Raw genomic sequence first — 19,956 nt, forward strand, 5'->3', positions numbered from 1 at the left:
GTGGTAACCTTCAACACAGATGAAACTTCCCTTTAATTCATACATTGTACTTCTCTTTTGCTTTCAAGTATAAAATAGGAACACAAGTTGGAAGCCTGGAGCCGGTAGCTTATTCCTGTAACCTTCATTACTCAGGAGGCTCAGATCTGTTCTTATCTCCAATGAATCACCAAAAAAGCTGTAAGTGGAGATAGATAGATGATAGATAGATAGATAGATAGATAGATAGATAGATAGATAGATAGGCAGGCAGGCAGGCAGGCAGGCAGACAGACAGATGCAGGACAGATAGGTTGGCTGGAATGAAGAAAGGGATGACGCTGATCAAGAAGCACTATACTCACAGACTGACATGTTGAACTGCAACCTTTTTGTACAACTACCTACAAACAGTGAAAATGACAAAAAAAATGTAAGTTGGTGATAGAAATGTCATGGATAAAAAGAGATTGCTTTTGTTACTCTCTCATCACATCCCCAATTTCTCAAAGCAGAAACAACCCTTAGCTTTACCACCTGTAACAACCCTGCAGTGTTGTTTCATCAAATGCTCCTGATGTCATCAACAGGTCATAGACACTGTTAGCCCTTTAGTGACAACTGGTAGCAAAACAACCCTGATTTTGTGCTGACCACTGGTCAGGACAGGACACTGATATTTTGAGGAGGTAGTCTCTCCTGTGATTTGTTATTTTTATTAGACAAATTTAATTATTATTATTAACAAACTCTCTGTGAGCATAGTTCCAGAGAGAACGTTATTAGGTTTTAGCAACTCTCCAAATTGTTGAACCATGAAGCAAAAACAGAAGAAGAAACACCTGGAAGATGAAAACAGCTCCCAAACGGCAAAAAGGGCAAGAGGTATATGTCAACATGTTCTCTGAATATAAGGTAGCTGGGCTGACCTTCTGAAAAAGGGAAAAGAGAAAATTTCCAGGTTGTGATAGAGGAGGGAATGAGAAATTGGTAAATGAGGGAAGGAGGTAAGTTTATGTGAGGTATAGACTTGTCTTTCTTGAGTCCAGGTAATCTGAATTGAAAGAAGATTCAGATGACCCAGATCTTATTCCCATAACTTAGGCCCAATGTCACCATGTAAGGTACTCTAAGTTACTCTGTCCCAGAGTGCTGCTTTAGAGTAAACTTTTTCTTTAAAAAACTACTTTTACTTGGCTTTCTAAGGACTGAGGAAAAGACTTTATCAATTTTATACATTTTCTAATAGTACTTTTTCATTTTAATAACAAAAATGTGTTTTGTATTAAGGAAACATTGAAAAGATATAAATTCTGAAAAAAATTGCCAGTGATGAATAGAAAACCACAAAGAATTAATTTACTCACGAGTTTAAAGTGTTTTGTTTATATTGAATCAATGGGAGGATTCTATGTGAAATGCATGGAAAAATTAATTGTTGAGAATATGGTTCAGATGATATAGCAAATTCAAGGCTGAGTTTAAATATCCATACCATCACCAAAACAAAAATCACACATACACACATCATAAAACAATTGAAACACATACATGACCCAAAACTAAAACCAATCATAAAATCCAAAGCTATTAGTAATGATGACTACACTAAGGAGATATTTGCATTTCTGGGGGAATATTCTGGAGATTATCAGTAAACAATTTCTCAGTGCCAGTGGAAGGATCTAATAAAACCAGCCCCAATGCTCTAAGTAGTAGCTCATATTAATAAAGATAATCTGATACTTCCAACACTGTGTAATGTGGGGCTTTTATATTTTCTGATTGTCACTATGAAAAAAGAGCCTGGAGAGTAAAATTGTATTTAGTTCCCCTTCAGTTAAATAAGGACAAAGATGTTATTTGGTGTAAACTATAAGACATTCAAAATACACTCTTACTAAATGAATCAATAGGCATTTAGTATAATTTTCCGCAAAACTTACATGAGATGAGATTATTTGCCTCTAGAAACACATTACACCCAGACTTCCTTGAAGTAAATCAGGTTATGGTGTCTAATAGATAAAATTCCCTTCACTAAAACTTCAGAATGTGATAGTTTGATAAATGTATACATTATATAATATTAAATCAGTGCAAGTGTTTTTCTTCCTTAAAAATTTAACAGAAAAATTTGAGTATGAGAGGTTAAACAGTAGATGAAAAATTACTAAAAAAAACTAGTGAGATGTATGGTAGAGCCTACAATATAAATATAAATAGATGGAAAATGCAAAGGAAAGATTAAGTTAGGATAATGGAAACAAAAAGAATTATAATGCAAATTAAATGAGTTATATACTTAAATAAATCTCTGAGAATTAAAAAATGCAATTATGATGTAGATTAGAATGAGTTATATACTTAAATAAATCCAAGAATTAAACAAACACATACAATTTTTTTTTTGCCAGTCCTGGGCTTGGGCTCAGGGGCTGAGTATTGTGCTTGTGTTTTTTCAAGGCTAGAACTCTACCACTTGAGCCTCAGCACCACTTCTAGCTTTTTTCTATGTATGTGGTACTGAGGAATCAAATCTGGGTTGTCGGGCATGCTAGGCAAGCACTTGACCACTAGGCCAAACTCTAGGCCCCTACATACAATTTTAGAATTGGGCATTATCCTAAGCTCAACGCAAGATGGGATAAGTGAATTTTGAAGTAGAATTGCTGTATGGAAAATGCAGTACCAGAGTGCAAAGATTCTAATATAACAATGATTTTTCAAGATAAAATAGTGTGTATACTGGAGCCAGAAGATCACAGCCAAACAAGAATCAAAACAAAATGAGAATAGAGAGATGGTACAATAAGAGTGACAGAGAATATGTAAAAAGTGCTAATGAACTGTATTTAGAAAAACTGAAGGAGAACAGGGAATTATGACAACCAGGAATAGTGGATAAACTAAGAATCTAGTAACTCTGTGAGATGATTTAAACATGTTTTAACAACTCAACCAGCCAAATAATGATCATTATCAAAAAAGGTGATAAACAGATATAATTGAAGTATTTACTCTCAATAATATGAAGATATGTATATGACAAATAGTTAAAAGTAGAGCTATTATGTTGGAGTTCGTGTGTGTTTGATAGGATAAGAAACACAGAGGTTTCTTAATGTATTAAGCTATTTCACTTCTCTCTTTTTGCCTTTTGGTTAATCTCATCTTGTTACTGTATCTGATTATGTTACCTGGTATACTGTATATACATTCATTAGTTTATTTGAAATAGGAAAGGAAAGGGGGGAAACAAGATGGTAGAGGGTGGGGGGAGGGAAATGGGAACAAAAACATGAGAAGGGGAATCAGTGTATGAGAAGTAATGTACCTACTACTTAGATAATGTAACTGTAACCCCTCTATACATTACCCTGACAATAAAATATAAAATAAATATAAAAAAAGAAAAATAGAGGCTAAAAATTGATATACTTGGAAGTGGTGGAGTAGCTCAAGTAGTAGAGCACTAGCCTTGAGCTGAAGAGCTCAGGGACAGTGCCCTGGGCCAGAGTTCAAGCCCCATGACCAACCAAAAAATTATATTCAATGGATTTACCCATAAAAAAGCCAAGAATTTGATATAGATATCCCTAATTTAAAGGTAGTACACATTTTATATTAACTATTGTGACAAATTGCTACTAATAGCTTAAAAAACATGAACTTCTTGCCATTCTAGAAGTGAAGAATTAAAAATAGGTTAAAATCAAGGAAATAGTAGGAATGGTTATTTTGGGGGCTTCAGCAGAAAATGTGTCTTGCATTCCAGGTTTGTGTGTATATTACACCCTTGGTTTACAGCCACTTTTTCTGCACTTCAGCCTCTGTGTCCATTGTCATATCTTTTTATTTAGTTTTATTGTCAGAGTGATGCACAGAGAGATTACAGTTACATAAAGTAGTTGAGTACATTTCTTATTGGACATTGTTACCCCTTTTAATGTGTCAAATCTCTTGCCTTTGCTGGCCTCCTCCTTGAACAGAATTACATTTAACATTATTCATGAATACCAAGACTTTGTTTATATTTCAAAATCTTGTGAGTCTTGGAGCTTGAACTCAACTTGGGCACTGTCCCTGAGCTCTTCAGCTCAAGGCTACTGCCCTACACTTGAGCCAAGCTCCACTTTGTTTTCTAGAGATTAATTGGAGATAAAAGTCTCAGGTTCTTTTGTGGTTGAGATGGCTTTGAACCTTGATCCTCAAATCTCAGTCTCCTGAATAGCTAGGATTATAGGCGTGAGTCATTATGCCCACCTAAATTTCCAAATACCATTTAATAAAGTCCTCTTAGACATCAAAGTAACGTTTTCAGTTCCTAGAGATTGAGATGAGTTGTGCTTCAGTTAACAATGCATAAAGCATTGTAATCAGTGAATTTCTCATACTCCTCTCTATTCCAAATTTTTACAGCCTTCACATAACCTCCTAGGAACTCACATAATCACCATCCTATCTGTCACAGAGCCATTTTGTTTTCATAGACTAAGTGTTTTGACTAATATCAGAAAAGCTTCTCATAAGTCCTTTTATATAGCTGGTTAGGCTCCAATATATGTGATATGCAGGTCATAGAGAAGATATTATATAAGCCTATACATATTCAAAAGTACCCTGCAATGGCAAGAGAGCTACTCATAGCTTCATGCAAATAGTAACCTCATGCCTACACACTCACCAAATGAGCCAAACTGTAGCATTATACCATGCACACTCAGTTTTGACCTCTTCACCAATATCATATACAACACAGTTTTCAGTGGTGCAAACAGCAAGTTGGATATATTGTGGGATGTAAAAGTTTAGTTGATGAATTAAGAAACTTCAAAATAATCACAAACATCTATACATTTTCCAGGAAAGATTCAGAGCTTCTAATACTCTGTATAAGGCAACACACACAAGTGGTGGGTATATCATTCTAAGACAAATTTTTTCTCTGGTTAAACTTTGGAATTTTGAAGACAAGTTTTCAGAACATAATCTTGGCTCAGCTGATATTTATATTCTTATAATGGAATATCTTATTTTTTGAATGCAAAAAATAAGAGTCTGAGTTTTATTTTTCTCTTCCAGAAGTTTCTCCAGGGACTGGACCCTCCGGATCAGTTCAAGGACGTAAGAATGAAGCAAATAGCTCAATTTATATTCTCTGCACTTTTCCTATGGACAAGACTGTACAAGGAGGTGTGTTTAAGGTGTTCTGTTTATGCAACAGAATTACAACCTAGAATTGAACCCACAGCCTTTTGCTCAGCACCTAAAGCATGATCCTTCTCCATGAACTACCCAAGACTCTTTCCAAAAGTGTGCCTGGGATTCTTATTTGCTTTGCAAAGTATTCTAAATAATATGAAAAAGTTAAAAATCCAATGCAAATTTGAAAAATAATTCAGGGCAAAATATATCAACAACAATATTGTCATCCTAAACTTTTAATCCACACCCGTTGCCAGAAAAATTTCTCATGAGAAAGCTTCAGAAGTGACACATATGTAAGTTTCTGGTATTATCTGTGCATCTCTAAAAGTATCTTACACTACTGACATCTACCACATGCAATTTAAAAAATTGTGTGTGTGTGTGTGTGTGTGCACTCATGCGTTCAGAATCAAAACTCTGAACTTCAAGTTTTTGGCTCAAAGGTACTGCTTGAGCCACAGACATACCTCTTTATTTTTTTTGAGATACACTCTTGTAACTACCAAACAGCAGTTATTCTTGCCTCTACGTCCTGAGTGATTAATTAAAACTCACTTCAGTGGCGAAAGTAACAATATCTTCAACACAAAGTTGACTCCTAGTTTTAGTTTTCAATGAAGCAGGCCTTAAATGGTATGTTGTTTCAAGATTTTTGTTGTTTCATTCTTTAGAATGCCAGAAATTACCAGAGAATGCTTCTAAGCCCCACATAACTCAGGCAGCAGAGAGTCCAGCAAAGGAAGAGTGTTCATCCAACTCTGTATATCTCTCCTGCATCTCTTCTCCAAGCAATCTTCCTCCTCCTGATAGCAAAGGTAGGGCAGAGAAAATAAGGCTCCTAAATATGAACAACAAGGTACAGCTCACTCAGCCTCATGAATTGTATTCCCCCTCAAATACTGGAAAGGACTGAGGGGCCAAGGGACTAAGACTGGGTCCTCTATGGAATACATATGGGGGATGTCTCTTTAAGCATGTCCTCACAGGAGAACATTGGGCCAGTGTGGGTGAGGCAATCCACAGCATTTGGAGTACTCAGATTGGAGAAATCTCAGTATCCTATATTTGTATTATTCAGCTTCATGTCAAATGAAACTCGATTGCACATTCCTTTTACTCATTCTTTCGTATGAATGTATCTTCTCTCCATCTATCTGCCATTGTTTAGGGACAATACATACATACCACTCTCTCATCCTTTTATAGTACCAATCTCCAAACAGTAATTGATTTATACATTAACCGATGAATATTTCACATCCCCTCAAAAAGTTAATCTCCAAAATGAATTTATGCTACAGAAGCATACCTAAGCTCCAAGGATTCAAAGAAGTTTTGCCTGATTAAGGAGTACATTAGACACCTTCATATTTGAAAACAAAATGACTGGACTTGAATCAAGAGATCCTATGGGCTTTATCTTTCTTGCCATGAAGTATCTTTTGTGTGTATAAATTATTTTAAAGAGGTTGAATTTTCATATTTAGTTATTGAGCTAGTGAATTCAGATTGGGCTCTTCTCACTGGAGACAGATATTAAGAAATGAAAACGTGTTTTTTTGTTATTTGGCTTCTTTTTTTTCTCCTTCATTGCTGTTTTTGTTACCTAGATCCTTTGCCTTCTATGTAAATTCATCTTTTGTGGGGAGGAAGGTAAATCGAAACACAGAAAAGATGTGCCAGTGGGTGAACCAGGGCAGCAGTGATACTCAATATACACTACGTTGAAAACAAATTCTACAATGTGGGATGAGGAGGGTAGGAGGGAAAAAGTGGGAGACAATCAAGGAAGAGGTGATATTATTCAAAATGAAATGTGCTCATTACTTGACTAATATATCCGTAACTCCTTCTGTGTACATTACTTTTACTGTGTACATTATTTTGACAATAATGATATGAAAGGAAAAAGGGGACCCGGAGTTTGACCTAGTGGTAGAGTGCTTGCCTAGCATGCATGAAGACCAGGGTTCGATTCCTGGGTATCACATACACAGAAAAAAAGCCAAAAGTGGTTTGTGGCTCCAGTGGTAGAGCGCTAGCCTAGAGAAACCCCAAGGATAGTGCTCAGGCCCTGAGTCCAAGGCCAGGAATGACCACAAAAATCCTTTTGCTAGGCATGGTGGCTTACGCCTGTAATCCTAGCTACTCAGAAGGCTGAGATCTGAGGATCAAGGTTCAAAGCCAGCCTGGGCAAAAAAAGTATCGGAGACTCTTAACTCCAATTAACCTCTAGAAAAAGGGAAGTGAGGCTTGGCTCAAGAGAAGGGCGATAGCTTTGAGCTGAAAAGCTCAGGGACAGTGCCCAAGCCAAGTTCAAGCCCCATGACCCATTTAAAAAAAAAAGAGAAAAACTGACAAGTTTTTCACACTATATTTAAAAGTGTAAAAATGAAAAGCACACTAATTGTGCTATGAAAACCATTCAGAATGAGAATAAGAAATAAGGATGAAAATTTTAGGATACACACTATGTTGTGAAACTAAGAAAATGGACAACAGTAAGCCAATTCATAGTTTAGGCTAGGTAGGAACTTCTGAAGAGAAAGCTGTGTGACTTGGGTGCCTGGTGCTGTCTGCAGCCAGTCAACACATATCAGCCTGCTCTCCTATCTATTCCTCCATTGTGTCACTTCTCACAGTGCTCCATTTCTGCCAAGCTATGCCCACTACAGCCAGAAGAACATATTATTGGCAGAAAATCAAAGTGAGTGTCTTCTTACAAATTCCACTGAGGAATCAGGTAGCTTTTCATATGGTAATCTAAAAACTTTTCCTATACGCATATACCTAATTCTTTGGTTAAACAGAAATGGTTATTAACAAGATATGATGGACGCTTCCTTACAGGTCAGGAAAGATTCTGAGCTGTGATACCCTACACATACATCTGGTAGATCATTCCAAGAAAATGTTTTATGTATCTAGATATTTGAACCTTGAAGAGCAGTTTTAAGAATATAATCTTGGTACAGATGCCAGTTTTCATTATTACAATTGATTTTTTTTAACTCAGGCCCCAGGTACTATCCTTGAGCTTTCTTTTTTATTACTGTCCATCGTGGGCCTTGAACTCTGGGCCTGGGTGTTGTCCCTTAGCTCTTCAGCTCAAGACTGTTGCCCTACCCGTTCAGGTTGAGTCACAGTGTCATTTCCAGTTTTTTGGTGGAGTTAGGAGTCTCACAGACTTTCGTACTCAGGCTGGCTTTGAAACACGATTCTCAGATCTCAGCCTCCTGTGTAGCTAGGATTACAGGTGTGAGCCACTGCATCCAGCTTATCCTTGAACTTTCTGAAGGCAAGTATTCTACCACTTGAGCCACAGCACCATTTATGTCTTTTTATGTATATGTGGTATGGAGAATTGAACCCAGGGCTTCCTTCATACTAGGCAAGCACTCTACCACCAGACCATACTCTGAGCCCAGGAATTTCTTAATATTTGAATGTAACCCCCATCCCTATGCCTGATTTTCTTTTTCAGCAATGTCTCCAAAGGCTGGGTCTTCAAAATTAACTAAAGGCCATGCTAAGAAAAGAAAGAATTCACAGTCTGTTCCCTGTACTTCTTCTGTGGACAAGCCCATTCAGAAAGGTAAGGTGTAAGAAAGAGATAACAATCGTGTAACAGCTGAGACTTCAAACCATGCCCCTTTGTTTGGCATCTGATATAAATGATCTCTTCTCCCAAGGACTATTGGGTCTGCCTCAGAAATGTCCCTTTGTTTCTTACATTCTTTTGAAGTCACATTCTCTGGGACATGTGAAGGCACATGTCCAAAGGAATTATCTGAAGCAAAGCTGAGAAGCCTTTACATGAACATCCAGCAAAATCACACCCGTTCCTAGACAATTTTCAAAGTATTATTTATATCCATTGATTTACATAAAGATCATCTATATTCACATCAGCCTCATATATACATCATTAATGTATATATGTATGAATATTATAAACTTGCAATCCACATTCTTGAGCTAATAATAATAATAAACTCTTCAGAAATGACATGGTTCCATTTTAATATTTTCAGTGCATCTCCAAAAATGTCATATACAATGGTACATCACTGACATCCAACACACACAATTTAAAATATAAAATTGTATCTGTGTGTTCTGGTCCTGAGCTTGAACTCAGAGCTTGGGAGCTGTCTCTGAGATTTTATCCACAAGGCCAGTGGGTTACACTTGAACAAATGCTCCATCTGAAACTATTCGGGTGCTTAATTGATAATAAGTCTTCTAGACACTTCTGCACAGGCTGGCTTTGAATTATAATCCATTCTGGGCTTCATCAAAGGTAAGAATTATAGAGGTGAACCACAGGTGCCTGGAAATTCACAGTATATTACTTATTTTCTTATATATTCTCTCTGTCTCTATCTCTTTAATGCTAGCGATTGAATTAGGATTTTATGCATGATAGAATCAAGTACTGAATCAAGTAATTTTTGCCTTATTTCATAATTTATATGATAGAACTGGGGCTTGAACCCAGATCTTGTGTGTTGTCATTTACTTGTTTATTAAGGGCCTGCACTCAATCACTTGAGCTGGATCTATACATAATTATTATTATTATTATTATTATTATTATTATTATTTTCCAGTCCTGGGCATGGACTGAGCACTGACCCTGGGTTCTTTTTCTCAAGGCTAGAGCTCCACCACTTGAGCCTCAGCACCACTTCTGGCTTTTTTCTATGTGGTCCCAAGGTATCAAACCCAGGTCTTCATGCATGCTAGGCAAGCATTCTACCACTAGGCCAAACTCTTGGCCCTACTTTATTTATTTATTTTTTGAGATAGCACCTCACTAAATTTATTTGAACTCATATTTCCAAAGTCTTGATCTTCTTGTCTCGACTTCCTGAGTACTTCAATTCTGATATATATGATCAAGCCCTGAATCTTATTATCCCCTTGTTTACTTTTTTCTTTTGGAGATTTGAAAATTATCTCAATTTTAGTAGTAATAATACCTTTAAACATAAAGTTCATACATCTTCCAGGTTTTGAATGGGGCAGATATCAGATGCTACCTAGTTTCAAGGTTTTTGTTGTTTCATTCTCCAGGATGTCAGAAATTTCATGTGATTACTCCTGAGATTCATGTGACTCATATAGCAGAGGGAGAAAGTTCATCCAGCTCAGAGTATTTCTCCTGCGTCTCGTCTCCAAGCAAGATTTGTCTTCTTGATAAAAAAGGTAGGGAAGAACAAGTGAGGCACCTGGATGTGTATAACACGGTACAACTAAGCTGCTCACCAAGGTCCACTCATTGTAATTCCCCCTCAAATACTGATAAAAGGTTTCAGGGATGAGGGGCTAAGACTGGGTCCTCTATGCAGTGTGTATGGAAAATGGCCCCTCTAGCATTACAAGAAATGGCTCACCATGTCCTTACATGATTACATTGAGCTAGTGTGGGTGAGGCACTTGGTGGAATGCTCAGACTGCAGGAATCTCAGTACCCCAGGTTTGTGTTATTTTGCCCCATGACTCTCTTGCTCATTCCTTTTGTCCATAGTTTCATATGAATGTATCTTCTCTTTCCATCTGTGTGCCATTTTGGTCTATGGATAATACATAGGTACCATGTTATACTCTCATCCTTGTAATTGATTTACACGTTAACAGAAAAACTTCACATCCCCTCAAAAAGTAAATCTGGCAAATGAGTCAGTAGTTGATTTTATACTGGAAAAGTATACCCAAACTCCATAGATTCAAGGTGTCCTTGATTGATTATGGAGATACATTAGACATCTTCATATTTGAAAACAAAATGACTGGACTTGAATCTAGCAATCCTATGTCCTTAATCATCCTTGCTAGGAAATACCTTCAGTGTTTATGTTTTAAGCTGTTAAATCCAGCAGTGGGTGGGTTCTTCTCATTGGATACAGATGTTAATATAAATATGAAAAACACAATTTTCACAATATATTTAAATCTGTGTAGTGTAGACTCAACTTAAAATCACACAAATTGTGCTAGGAAAACCATTCAGAATCAGGAATAGTGATGAAAAATTTAGGATATGCAAAATGCTGTGAAGCTGGGAAAGGTGATATATACTAAGCCAGTTGATAGTATAGGCTAGGTAGGAACTCCAGAAGGAGATGAGCTGTGTGACTGGGGTACCAGATGCTGGGAAGCCAGTCAAACACACATCAGCCTGCTCTCCTGTTTATGCCTCCATTGTGTCACTTCTCACAATACTCCATTTCTGCAAAGCTATACCCACTACAGCCAGAAGAACACATCTATGAAAACATTGGCAGAAAACCAGTCTTCTTCCTACAAATCCCACTGAGGAAACAGGTAGATTTTCATGTAATCCATAGGCTTGAGGAATAGGAGGACTTTCTATAGTAATCTACAGGTAACAAACTTTTCCTATATACATATACTGAATTGATTCTTTGGTTAATAGAAATTGTTATTACCAAAATATAACGGATACTTCCTCACAAGTCAGGAATGGTTCTGAGCTGCTGATACCCTACACATACCACTTATGGATAGATATTCTAAGAAGAGCAGATTTAAGAATACAAATGCCAGAAAGAATGACATCACCCTATTTGTTAGGAAATGGAAAGACTTAGAAAAAAATCATATTAAGTGAAGTAAGCCAGACTCAAAGGAACATAGGCTCAATGCTTTCCTGTTGGGGGCTGAGTAATGCCATGTCTAATACCTTTCTGCTGAGACCTGTAGTAGGGGTAAACAAGTGGACCTCTTTATCCTGCCCACCTGTTGTGCTGATAGGCTCCCGCACCCAATATAAGGAGGAGGGGGGTTTTATTGGGGAGAGAGAGATTTTTCCTGCCTTGAAGCAGCATGGAGTCTCTATTTGTGCTCCGGGGAAGGAAGGCTGAGTGTGGGAGGACAGTGGGCCCTCTCCTCTCGCAGCTTGGCCTGGTCGAGGCATTTTTTTCCCCATCCCTCCTACTAGTCAAGAGGGACTGGGGACGAAGGATCCCGACAGTTTTCCTCATTTGTCATAATCAGTAGAACACTTGGGCTCTCATAGCAGAGATTTGCAATAGAGCAAAACCTAGATACATAAGGCCATATAGTATGATGCTAAATGAAAGGACTTCTAGCATATAATGAGTGATTGTCCTTAATGTACTCATCTCTTATGCTGTCCCTTGGTTATCTCATATTGTTACAGTATCTCACTTTATTATCTGATATATTGGATATATTAGTATTTGGTTATTTGAAATTGGATACGGAAGGGGGGAAAACAAGATGAAGGATGAGAGTAGGGGGGGAGGGAAATGGGGACCAAGACATGAGAAAGGGTATCAATGTATGTGAATTAATGCACCTTCTATCTGGCAAATATAATGTAACCCTTCTATTAATTACAATTAAAAATATATAAAAAAAGAATACAGATGCGAGTTTTCACTATTATAGTGGAATTAATACTGAATGCAACCTCCCCTATGTCTGATTTTCCTTTCTTTTTAGCAATGTCTCCAAAGGCTGGGCCTTCAAGGTTGGCTAAAAGCCACATTAAGAAAACAAAGACTTCAAAATCTACTCTCCGTACTTCTATGGACAAGCCAATTCACAAAGGTAAGGTATTACCTTATCATGAAGTGATACAATAGAGTAACAACTGAAAATTCAAACCTTGTTCCTTTGCTTAACACCTGATATAAATGATCTCATCTCCCAAGGAATGCCGAGTCTCCTTCAAAAAGTGTACCTATGCTTTTATATCCTTTTGAGAGTGTCCTAACATGCTGTTAAAATCCAACTAATTTTTTTTTTGCCAGTCTTGGGCTTGAGCCCAGGGCCTGAGCACTGTCCTTGGACTTTCTCAAGGCTAGAGCTCTACCACTTGAGCCTCAGCACCACTTCCGGCTTTTTTTTTCTATGTATGTGGTGCCGAGGAATTGAACCCGGGTCTTCATGCATGCTAGGCAAGCACTTTAACCACTAGGCCAAACTCCCAGCCCCTAAATCCAACTAATTTTGAAAGCACATTTCCAGAAAAGGAGTCTGAGGAATGTCTGTGAAGTGTTCATATAATCATCCAACAAAAGGATTCCCAGTTCCTAGACAACTGTAATTATTTCTATTTATCCACCTATCATTTGTTCATATTTACATTAGCATTGCTCTATGGCTATATGTGTATGAATTCAAATAAATTAACACAAATTTTTTTCATAAATTGCTAATCCACATCAATTATTTGCAAAGCTTCTGAGGAACCTGAACTGATATTAATAATATCCAGCCTTTGGAGATGATATGGAATTGAATTTCTAGTATTTTTTTCTTTTACATTTCAAAAGTATTTTACTTTCTTAAAATATTTAAGAATGAATTCTCTATATACAATCATTGGCACATAGACTTTAGAACAGAGTTGAAATTAAACTGGGGGTTTGTATGTCAAAGATACATATCAATCAATATAATATTATGTTTATAGAGTATATATCCCATCATATATTTTTATGTCTATATAGTTATATTTATATCTCCAAGACCATGTCCATAACCTTGTAAACAAATATCAAGCCATCGCTCTTGTACTGTTCGGATCTAATATCCACATATTAAAGGATGTTCCTTTTGTTCTTTGGTCTTGACTTAACGCACTCAACATGATTTGCTCTAGTTTCATCCACTTCCTAGTGAATGTCATCATTATTTTATCTTGTCTATTGGCTATGTAGAATTCAATTGTGTGTGTGTGTGTGTGTGTGTGTGTGTGTGTGTATCACATTTTTTGTATCCATTCATCTGCAGTAGGGCATCTGGGTTATTTCCATCCCTTGGCTAGTGTGAATAGTGCAGAGATGAACATAGTTGAGCAGGTGTCCTTATAATATCTTGGGTTATGATGTTCAGGTTAGATGCCCAGGAGTGGTATGGAAGGATCATAAGGAAGGTCTATTTTCAGTTCTTTAAGAAACCTCCACACTGCTTTCCAGAGTGGCTGAACTAGTTTACATTCCCATCAGCAGTGCAGTATGGTTCCTCTTTCTCCACAACCCTGCCAGCATTTGTCTTGTCTGAGTTCAGAATGTTAGCAATTCTAATTGGGGTAAGGTGGTATCTTAGGGTTGTTTTTATTTGCATTTCCTTTATGACCATGGATGATGAGCATTTTCTCATATATTTTTCTGCCATTTTAAACTCTTCTTTGGATAAGTCTCTTTTTAGTTCCTTTACCCGTTAAATGATTGGTTTGTTGGGTTTGGGGGGGGTTCCTTGAGTTACCTGTAGATACTGGATATGGATATTAAGCATTTGTTTGATGTATTATTGGTAAATATCTTTTCCCAGTTGGTTAGCTGTCTTTCTACTTTAATATCTATGCTTTTATCTGTACAGAAACTTTTTATTTTTAGGTAGTCCCATTTATCGAGTCTCTCTCCAATCTGTTGTGACCCTGGGACTCTGTTCAGGAAGTTTTTGCCAGTGCCTATGAGTTCCAATGTCTCTCCTACTCTATCATGTAGCAGTTTCAAGGTTTCAGTTCTGATATTGAGGTCATTGATCCATCCCTTCACTGCCTTTGGCAGTGAGGTGGGTCTTTTGCAGACAGCATATTGATGGGTCTTGTTTCTTAATTCAATCTGCTGTTCTTTTCATTGAATTGTTCAGCCCGTTCACATTTAGGAAAATTATGGAGAAATGGTTAGCATCCCTTTTCACTCTGTGTTTCTCTCTGTGTCTGTCTCTCTCTTTTTCCCCCTTTGTGTTTACTGATTTATAGGTGATAGCTTCTTGATGGGAGTTCTTGCTGTTCTGCTCTTTGTTCTTGATTATTTAATATTTTTGTAGTGCTGGTTTAGTGTGCATATATTCATATAGCTTCTCTTTGGAATGAAATATTCTTGTTTTTCCCTCAAATGTAAATGCTAGCTTTGCTGGATATAACAATTGGGTTGGCAGTTGTTGGTCTTCAGGGCATGAATAATATTTTCCCGAGCTTTTCTTGCATTTAGGGTTTGTGTGATTTAGGTGTGCAGTGATTCTAATGTTTTTCCATTGTAGTATAGCTCTTTCTTTGTTTTTGTGGTGTTTAAGATCAGCTCCTTAGTATTCAGGTTGAATGTTTTTACTATGATGTGTCTGGAAGAGTTCCTTCTGGGATCTGGTTTATTGAATGTTCTGAAGTCTTTTGTGATGGGTGTGACATTTTCCCTTTTAAGGTTACAGACTTTCTCTGCTATAATCTTGCTGAATAAGTGCTGCATTCCCCCGTTACCAATTCCAAATATATGAACGTTTGATTTCATGAATTCTGATTTCCTATTCTCCATGTCAATCGGTTGCTTAGTGCTTCCATTTTAATTTGCATTGTGGACAATGAGTCCATCATGTCTGCTCTGAGGTTATTTATCTTTCCATCTAAGGAAGTATAAGCTTTATCTATTTTTGTCTCCATTTCTCTTTTAAAATCAAGAAACTCCTTGGTGAGTTCCTGCTTATATTCCTGGAATTGTTTTTGGAGTTCTGCTTTAATCTCTTTAGTCATGTCCACAATCATCTCTTTGAACAGTCATGTCTCAAGTCTCTTCAGGTGAAATTTCTTTGGATAGTGACTTCTTTCTCATCCCTTCACTCTTGTTTCCTTTTGGGGACTTTGTTTATATATTTCATGATTTGTCTCTGTAATTTCTACATTAGAAGTTCAGGGATAGTTCACTATTGTTGTAGGTTTGCTCTGTGGTCAGTAGGAAGTGGTTTTTACTTGGTTTGGGGCTGGTGGTTCTGGCTATCTATGTATATGTGTAGTTCTCAGCCAAATTAATTCCCACAGGATGTCTGCAACTGTGCACCTAGTTCTCAGCTAGCCCAACTGCTGGTTGCCATCGCAGTCCCCAGGGGTGGGGCCCAGCTGAGGACATGGGCTCTGGGAGTTTGTGCAGTAGGGCGGAGCTGGTTCTCAGAGTGGGAGCTTGGCCCTTGCTGGTCTTCCTTCCAGTTTCCTGTTGTGTTTTGGGGTTGTTATTCCTCCTCTTTCTGTTTTTCCATACTAGGACAGAGTGCACCCATGTTTTCCACTGGAAATACAGGGCCGTGGAGGAGTCCCCCCTGGTGCTGACTTACCAGAGGCTCCCAGCAGGAGGACACCCAACTAAGTTTTGGCTCACACAGAAGCAGTCATGTGCACACACCCCCACCTGCTGTTGGAAAGCAGAGTCTTAGTGCCCCTCAGTCTTCAGTTTCATTGGCCTTGGGGAGGGGCCTGTTGGGGGAAGGGACAGGATTCTGAATTCCTTTCACACCTGTACTTGCTGATCTTTCTTGGGTGGGGTGGAAGCGGTCTGGATTAAGTTCTGTAGCTCGCCTCCAGCTGTGCTTTCCAGATGGGTTTGGGGGAACCCACTGGACTACTTATTGAGCTCTGTGGTGTTGGAGGGTCCTTCACCTCCCCTCTGGTCTCCTCTGCTGCCTGTGCTGTCTGAGCCTGGTCTGTGTGGGATTCCTGCATCTGGAGTCCACTGCAGTCTGTGTGGGAATCTTGCATCTGCATTCTGCTGCTTGCTGGAGTTCCGGGCTTCCTGGGCCCCAGCACCCTCCTACATGGCTTTTGTGGCTTGGAGCTGGTGGCTAGCGGTGGGGAGGGGTCCTCACATTTTGGATTTTTTGAGATCTTTGGATATAAGCTTTATCTGTGCTTCTTTTCTGGTTTGTGTACTTCTCCATTGCTTCTTGAATTTATAGCTGTGGATTTCTTAAGATAGTTGGCTCCTGGGATTCCCTAATTCTCTCTTTTCGTGGGAGAGAGCTGGGATGGGTCCCAATTGTTTCAGTGCCATCTTTGAGTCCTCCAATTTCTAGTATTTTTGTATGCATCTTTTTGAATATTTTGTACACGATTATGTCACTGTCATCTACCACATGCAATTTTAAATGTATAACGCATGTAACTGTCAAAGGATTGCCTGCAGGGCACTGTTTGTGAGCTTTTTCTGCTCAAGGATAGCACTCTAACACCTGAGTAACAGCTCCCATTCAAGCTTTTCTGGTACATAATTGAAGGTAAGTATCTTTTGAACATTTCTTCCCAGGCTGGCTTCAAACCATGATTCTCAGGTCTGAGCCTTATGAAGAAGTAAGGATGGCAGGAGTAGACCACAGGCTTCTGATAATACACACAATGCACAATGTTAAGAATGGCTTTTATTGTTATTTTCTCTCTGTCTCTGTCTCTTTCTCTGTCTCTTTCTCCCTCCCTCCCTCCCTTTCTTGCTTTCTCTCTTTCATTCTCATATGAGAGTTTGCTTCAGAACATCATACGTGGTAGAAAGCAATCCACTACTTGAGCTACCACAAGTAACCTTTTTGTTTTATTTATTCATTTATGTGGCAGTACTAGGACTTGAACCCAGGGCCTACTTGTTTCCACAAGGCTAGTACTCTACTTTTTGAGCCTTGGATATACTTCTTTAGTTTTTTAGATGGGCTCCTACTAGCGTTACATAAACACATTTGCCCAAACTGCTGTACTTGCCTCTACTTCCTGAGTAGCTGGACTTTCAGACCTGTACACCAAGCCTTGGATCTTAAAGTCTTCTTATTTACTTTTTGTTTTGGAGTTTTAATCACTTTAATTCTGGTAATAACAATACTTTAAACATCAAGTTCACTCATTTTCCAGGTTTTGTATGATGCAGACCCTAGATCCTGCTTTGTGTCAAGGTTTTATTGTTGTTTCATTCTCCAGAATGGCTAAAATCTCAGGTGAATGCTCCTGAGTCCCATGCAGCATGCAGCCCAGCTGACGAAGAAAGTTCATCTGACTCAGTATATTTCTCCTGTGTCTCCTCTCCAAGCAACCTTCCTCTAATTGATAGGAAACAACGTAAGTCAGGAACAAAGGTGCACCTGAATTTGTATGGCAAGGTAGAGCTAAACTGCTCACCCAACTCCACTCAAAGCACTTTTCCCTCAAATATAGGAAAGGGCTTCAGGGCCAAGGGAATGGGTCTTCTGTGGAGAACACCTGGCAAATGTCCCTTCAAGTATTAGACTGAGCTCCTCGGCAAGTATTCACATGGGAACACTGTCCAGTGTAGGTGAGGCAAGCGATAACCTGCAAGTTAGACTGAAAAATCTCATGGTCACAGTTTTGTGTTATTCTACTTCACATCAAGTGGGATGCTATACTCTTTTGATTGCTCTCTCATGTTAATTCATCTTCCCTCTCAACATTACAGAGTTGCATCCTTGTACCCTCATCCCTGCATAATATCATTCTCTAAAGTTTCATTTATGTATGAACCCATAAGTGCTTCACATTCTAGCACAGTGATAGCCTAACTTATCCTAATCCAAACCTTAAAAATATTCATGTCATTTTTTATGAATCTTTCCTATATATCACATTCCAGACATCTCTTAATCCACTATTCCTTTAGCTCTTTACATAGCCCCACAAACTTCCTCTAACATGAAGCCTTAGGTTGCATGGTCCATAAGAGAACATTTAACAGCATGTAGATACTGTAGTCTGTACAGTACTCTATACTGTCAAAAGGACCTAAGACAGCACCAGAAATATTTACTGTATATTGTACCAGAATGTACAGTAAGCTGTACTATAAATGGATTTTCCCGATAACACATGCCACACACAAAACTCTGTGACATCTGACTTGTGTACTCACATTCCACATGACCACACAAAAGGATATTCTCATACATATTTGACCTCAATATTCTTTTTGTAGAAATCCACAAAGTTGATCAACATTTCCCATATTTTGAATTTTCCCCGATGCCTGCAACCCAACATTTGAAGAACAAGGACTCGTCCTCTCCCTTCCAAGTCAACTATTTTCCAGTATGTCTAGATGACCATAAGCCCTCTACCTCCTCAGCACCTATGGATAACGAAAGAGTCATGAAAGTCTATTACATGCATGTCCACTTGAAGAGAGGTGTGGCTATCTTACCAGAGACAGAAGAATTGGAGCACCCTAGGAAAAAGATCAAACTAGACAACATTATGTTCCCTGAGAGGATTCCCACCGAAATCAACCACTCTGAAGTGTGCACCCATGAACTTCTATGTGACAGTGAGGTTAGTGTAAATGGCGACACTCAGGAAAGACTGGAGGAATCCGAGTGCCCCAATGAGCCTGAGGCTCTGGAGGAAAGGGCTAGGCCCAAAACACCTGAATGGCTGGTAGCTCTTGACCATGGCTACAGATGCATGGCCTGCTGCAGAGTCTTCCCAAGTTTGGAAATACTCCAGGATCACGTGGAACATGGAGTCAATGATGGATTCAGCTGCCATACCTTTCATTTGGCCCTGGCCTCCCTTAGAAATAAAAGGAAACACAAGAAGAAGCAGAAAAGATCCAAGACACCTGAGCAAGACACCTTCAATTAGTAAGGGCAAAGTACTTTGACCAGGAATGTGTGCCAAACATATCAAGATTGACATATACTATTGTTTTGGCCTCTAAAAGAGTCAGGCTACATACCACTGAGCTTGATCTTCTCCACGTGACTTTTGATCCACTTTTATTCATAAACCACTACCAACATCTCTATTTCAATACCACCAGCAGGACCAGAGAACCCCTTCTAACAATATTCACTACTTCCTCCAGAAGACAAAGACAAATTTCAGGCCATGCAAAGCAGACCAGCTGTGTCTAAAACTAAAAACCAGTGAATACCAGCATGACACTAATGAAATTATAAACTCCTTAGGAATAGAAAGTGCAGAACTGTGAATTGAAGAAAAGGTGAGGACAT

The 19,956-nt window shown here is 38.5% G+C and overlaps 1 protein-coding gene and 1 long non-coding RNA gene across 3 annotated transcripts in view; one reads left to right on the forward strand and one right to left on the reverse strand.

Annotated features, from left to right (window-relative positions):
* The window catches only part of LOC150057308 (uncharacterized), a 98,354-nt gene extending 97,878 nt beyond the window's left edge, over positions 1-476 (reverse strand). For both annotated transcript variants that reach the window (XR_016536756.1, XR_016536757.1), the window contains exon 1: positions 345-476. This is a non-coding gene — a long non-coding RNA (uncharacterized LOC150057308). The remainder of the gene's footprint in view (positions 1-344) is intronic.
* A 165-nt stretch (positions 477-641) lies between these two features.
* LOC150057309 (uncharacterized) lies at positions 642-19,585 on the forward strand. The gene is made up of 8 exons (XM_090339988.1): positions 642-864; positions 5,065-5,175; positions 5,862-6,005; positions 8,675-8,785; positions 10,270-10,401; positions 12,685-12,792; positions 17,915-18,052; positions 18,921-19,585. Exons 1-8 carry the CDS (start codon positions 795-797, stop codon positions 19,583-19,585), a joined length of 1,479 nt encoding a protein of 492 aa, XP_090196114.1. The 5' UTR covers positions 642-794.
* The last annotated feature ends 371 nt before the right edge of the window (positions 19,586-19,956 follow it).

This window comes from Megascapheus bottae, chromosome 10 (genome assembly GCF_031878675.1).
Source record: "Megascapheus bottae isolate mThoBot1 chromosome 10, mThoBot2.hap1, whole genome shotgun sequence".
Classification (NCBI taxonomy): Eukaryota; Metazoa; Chordata; class Mammalia; order Rodentia; family Geomyidae; genus Megascapheus; species Megascapheus bottae.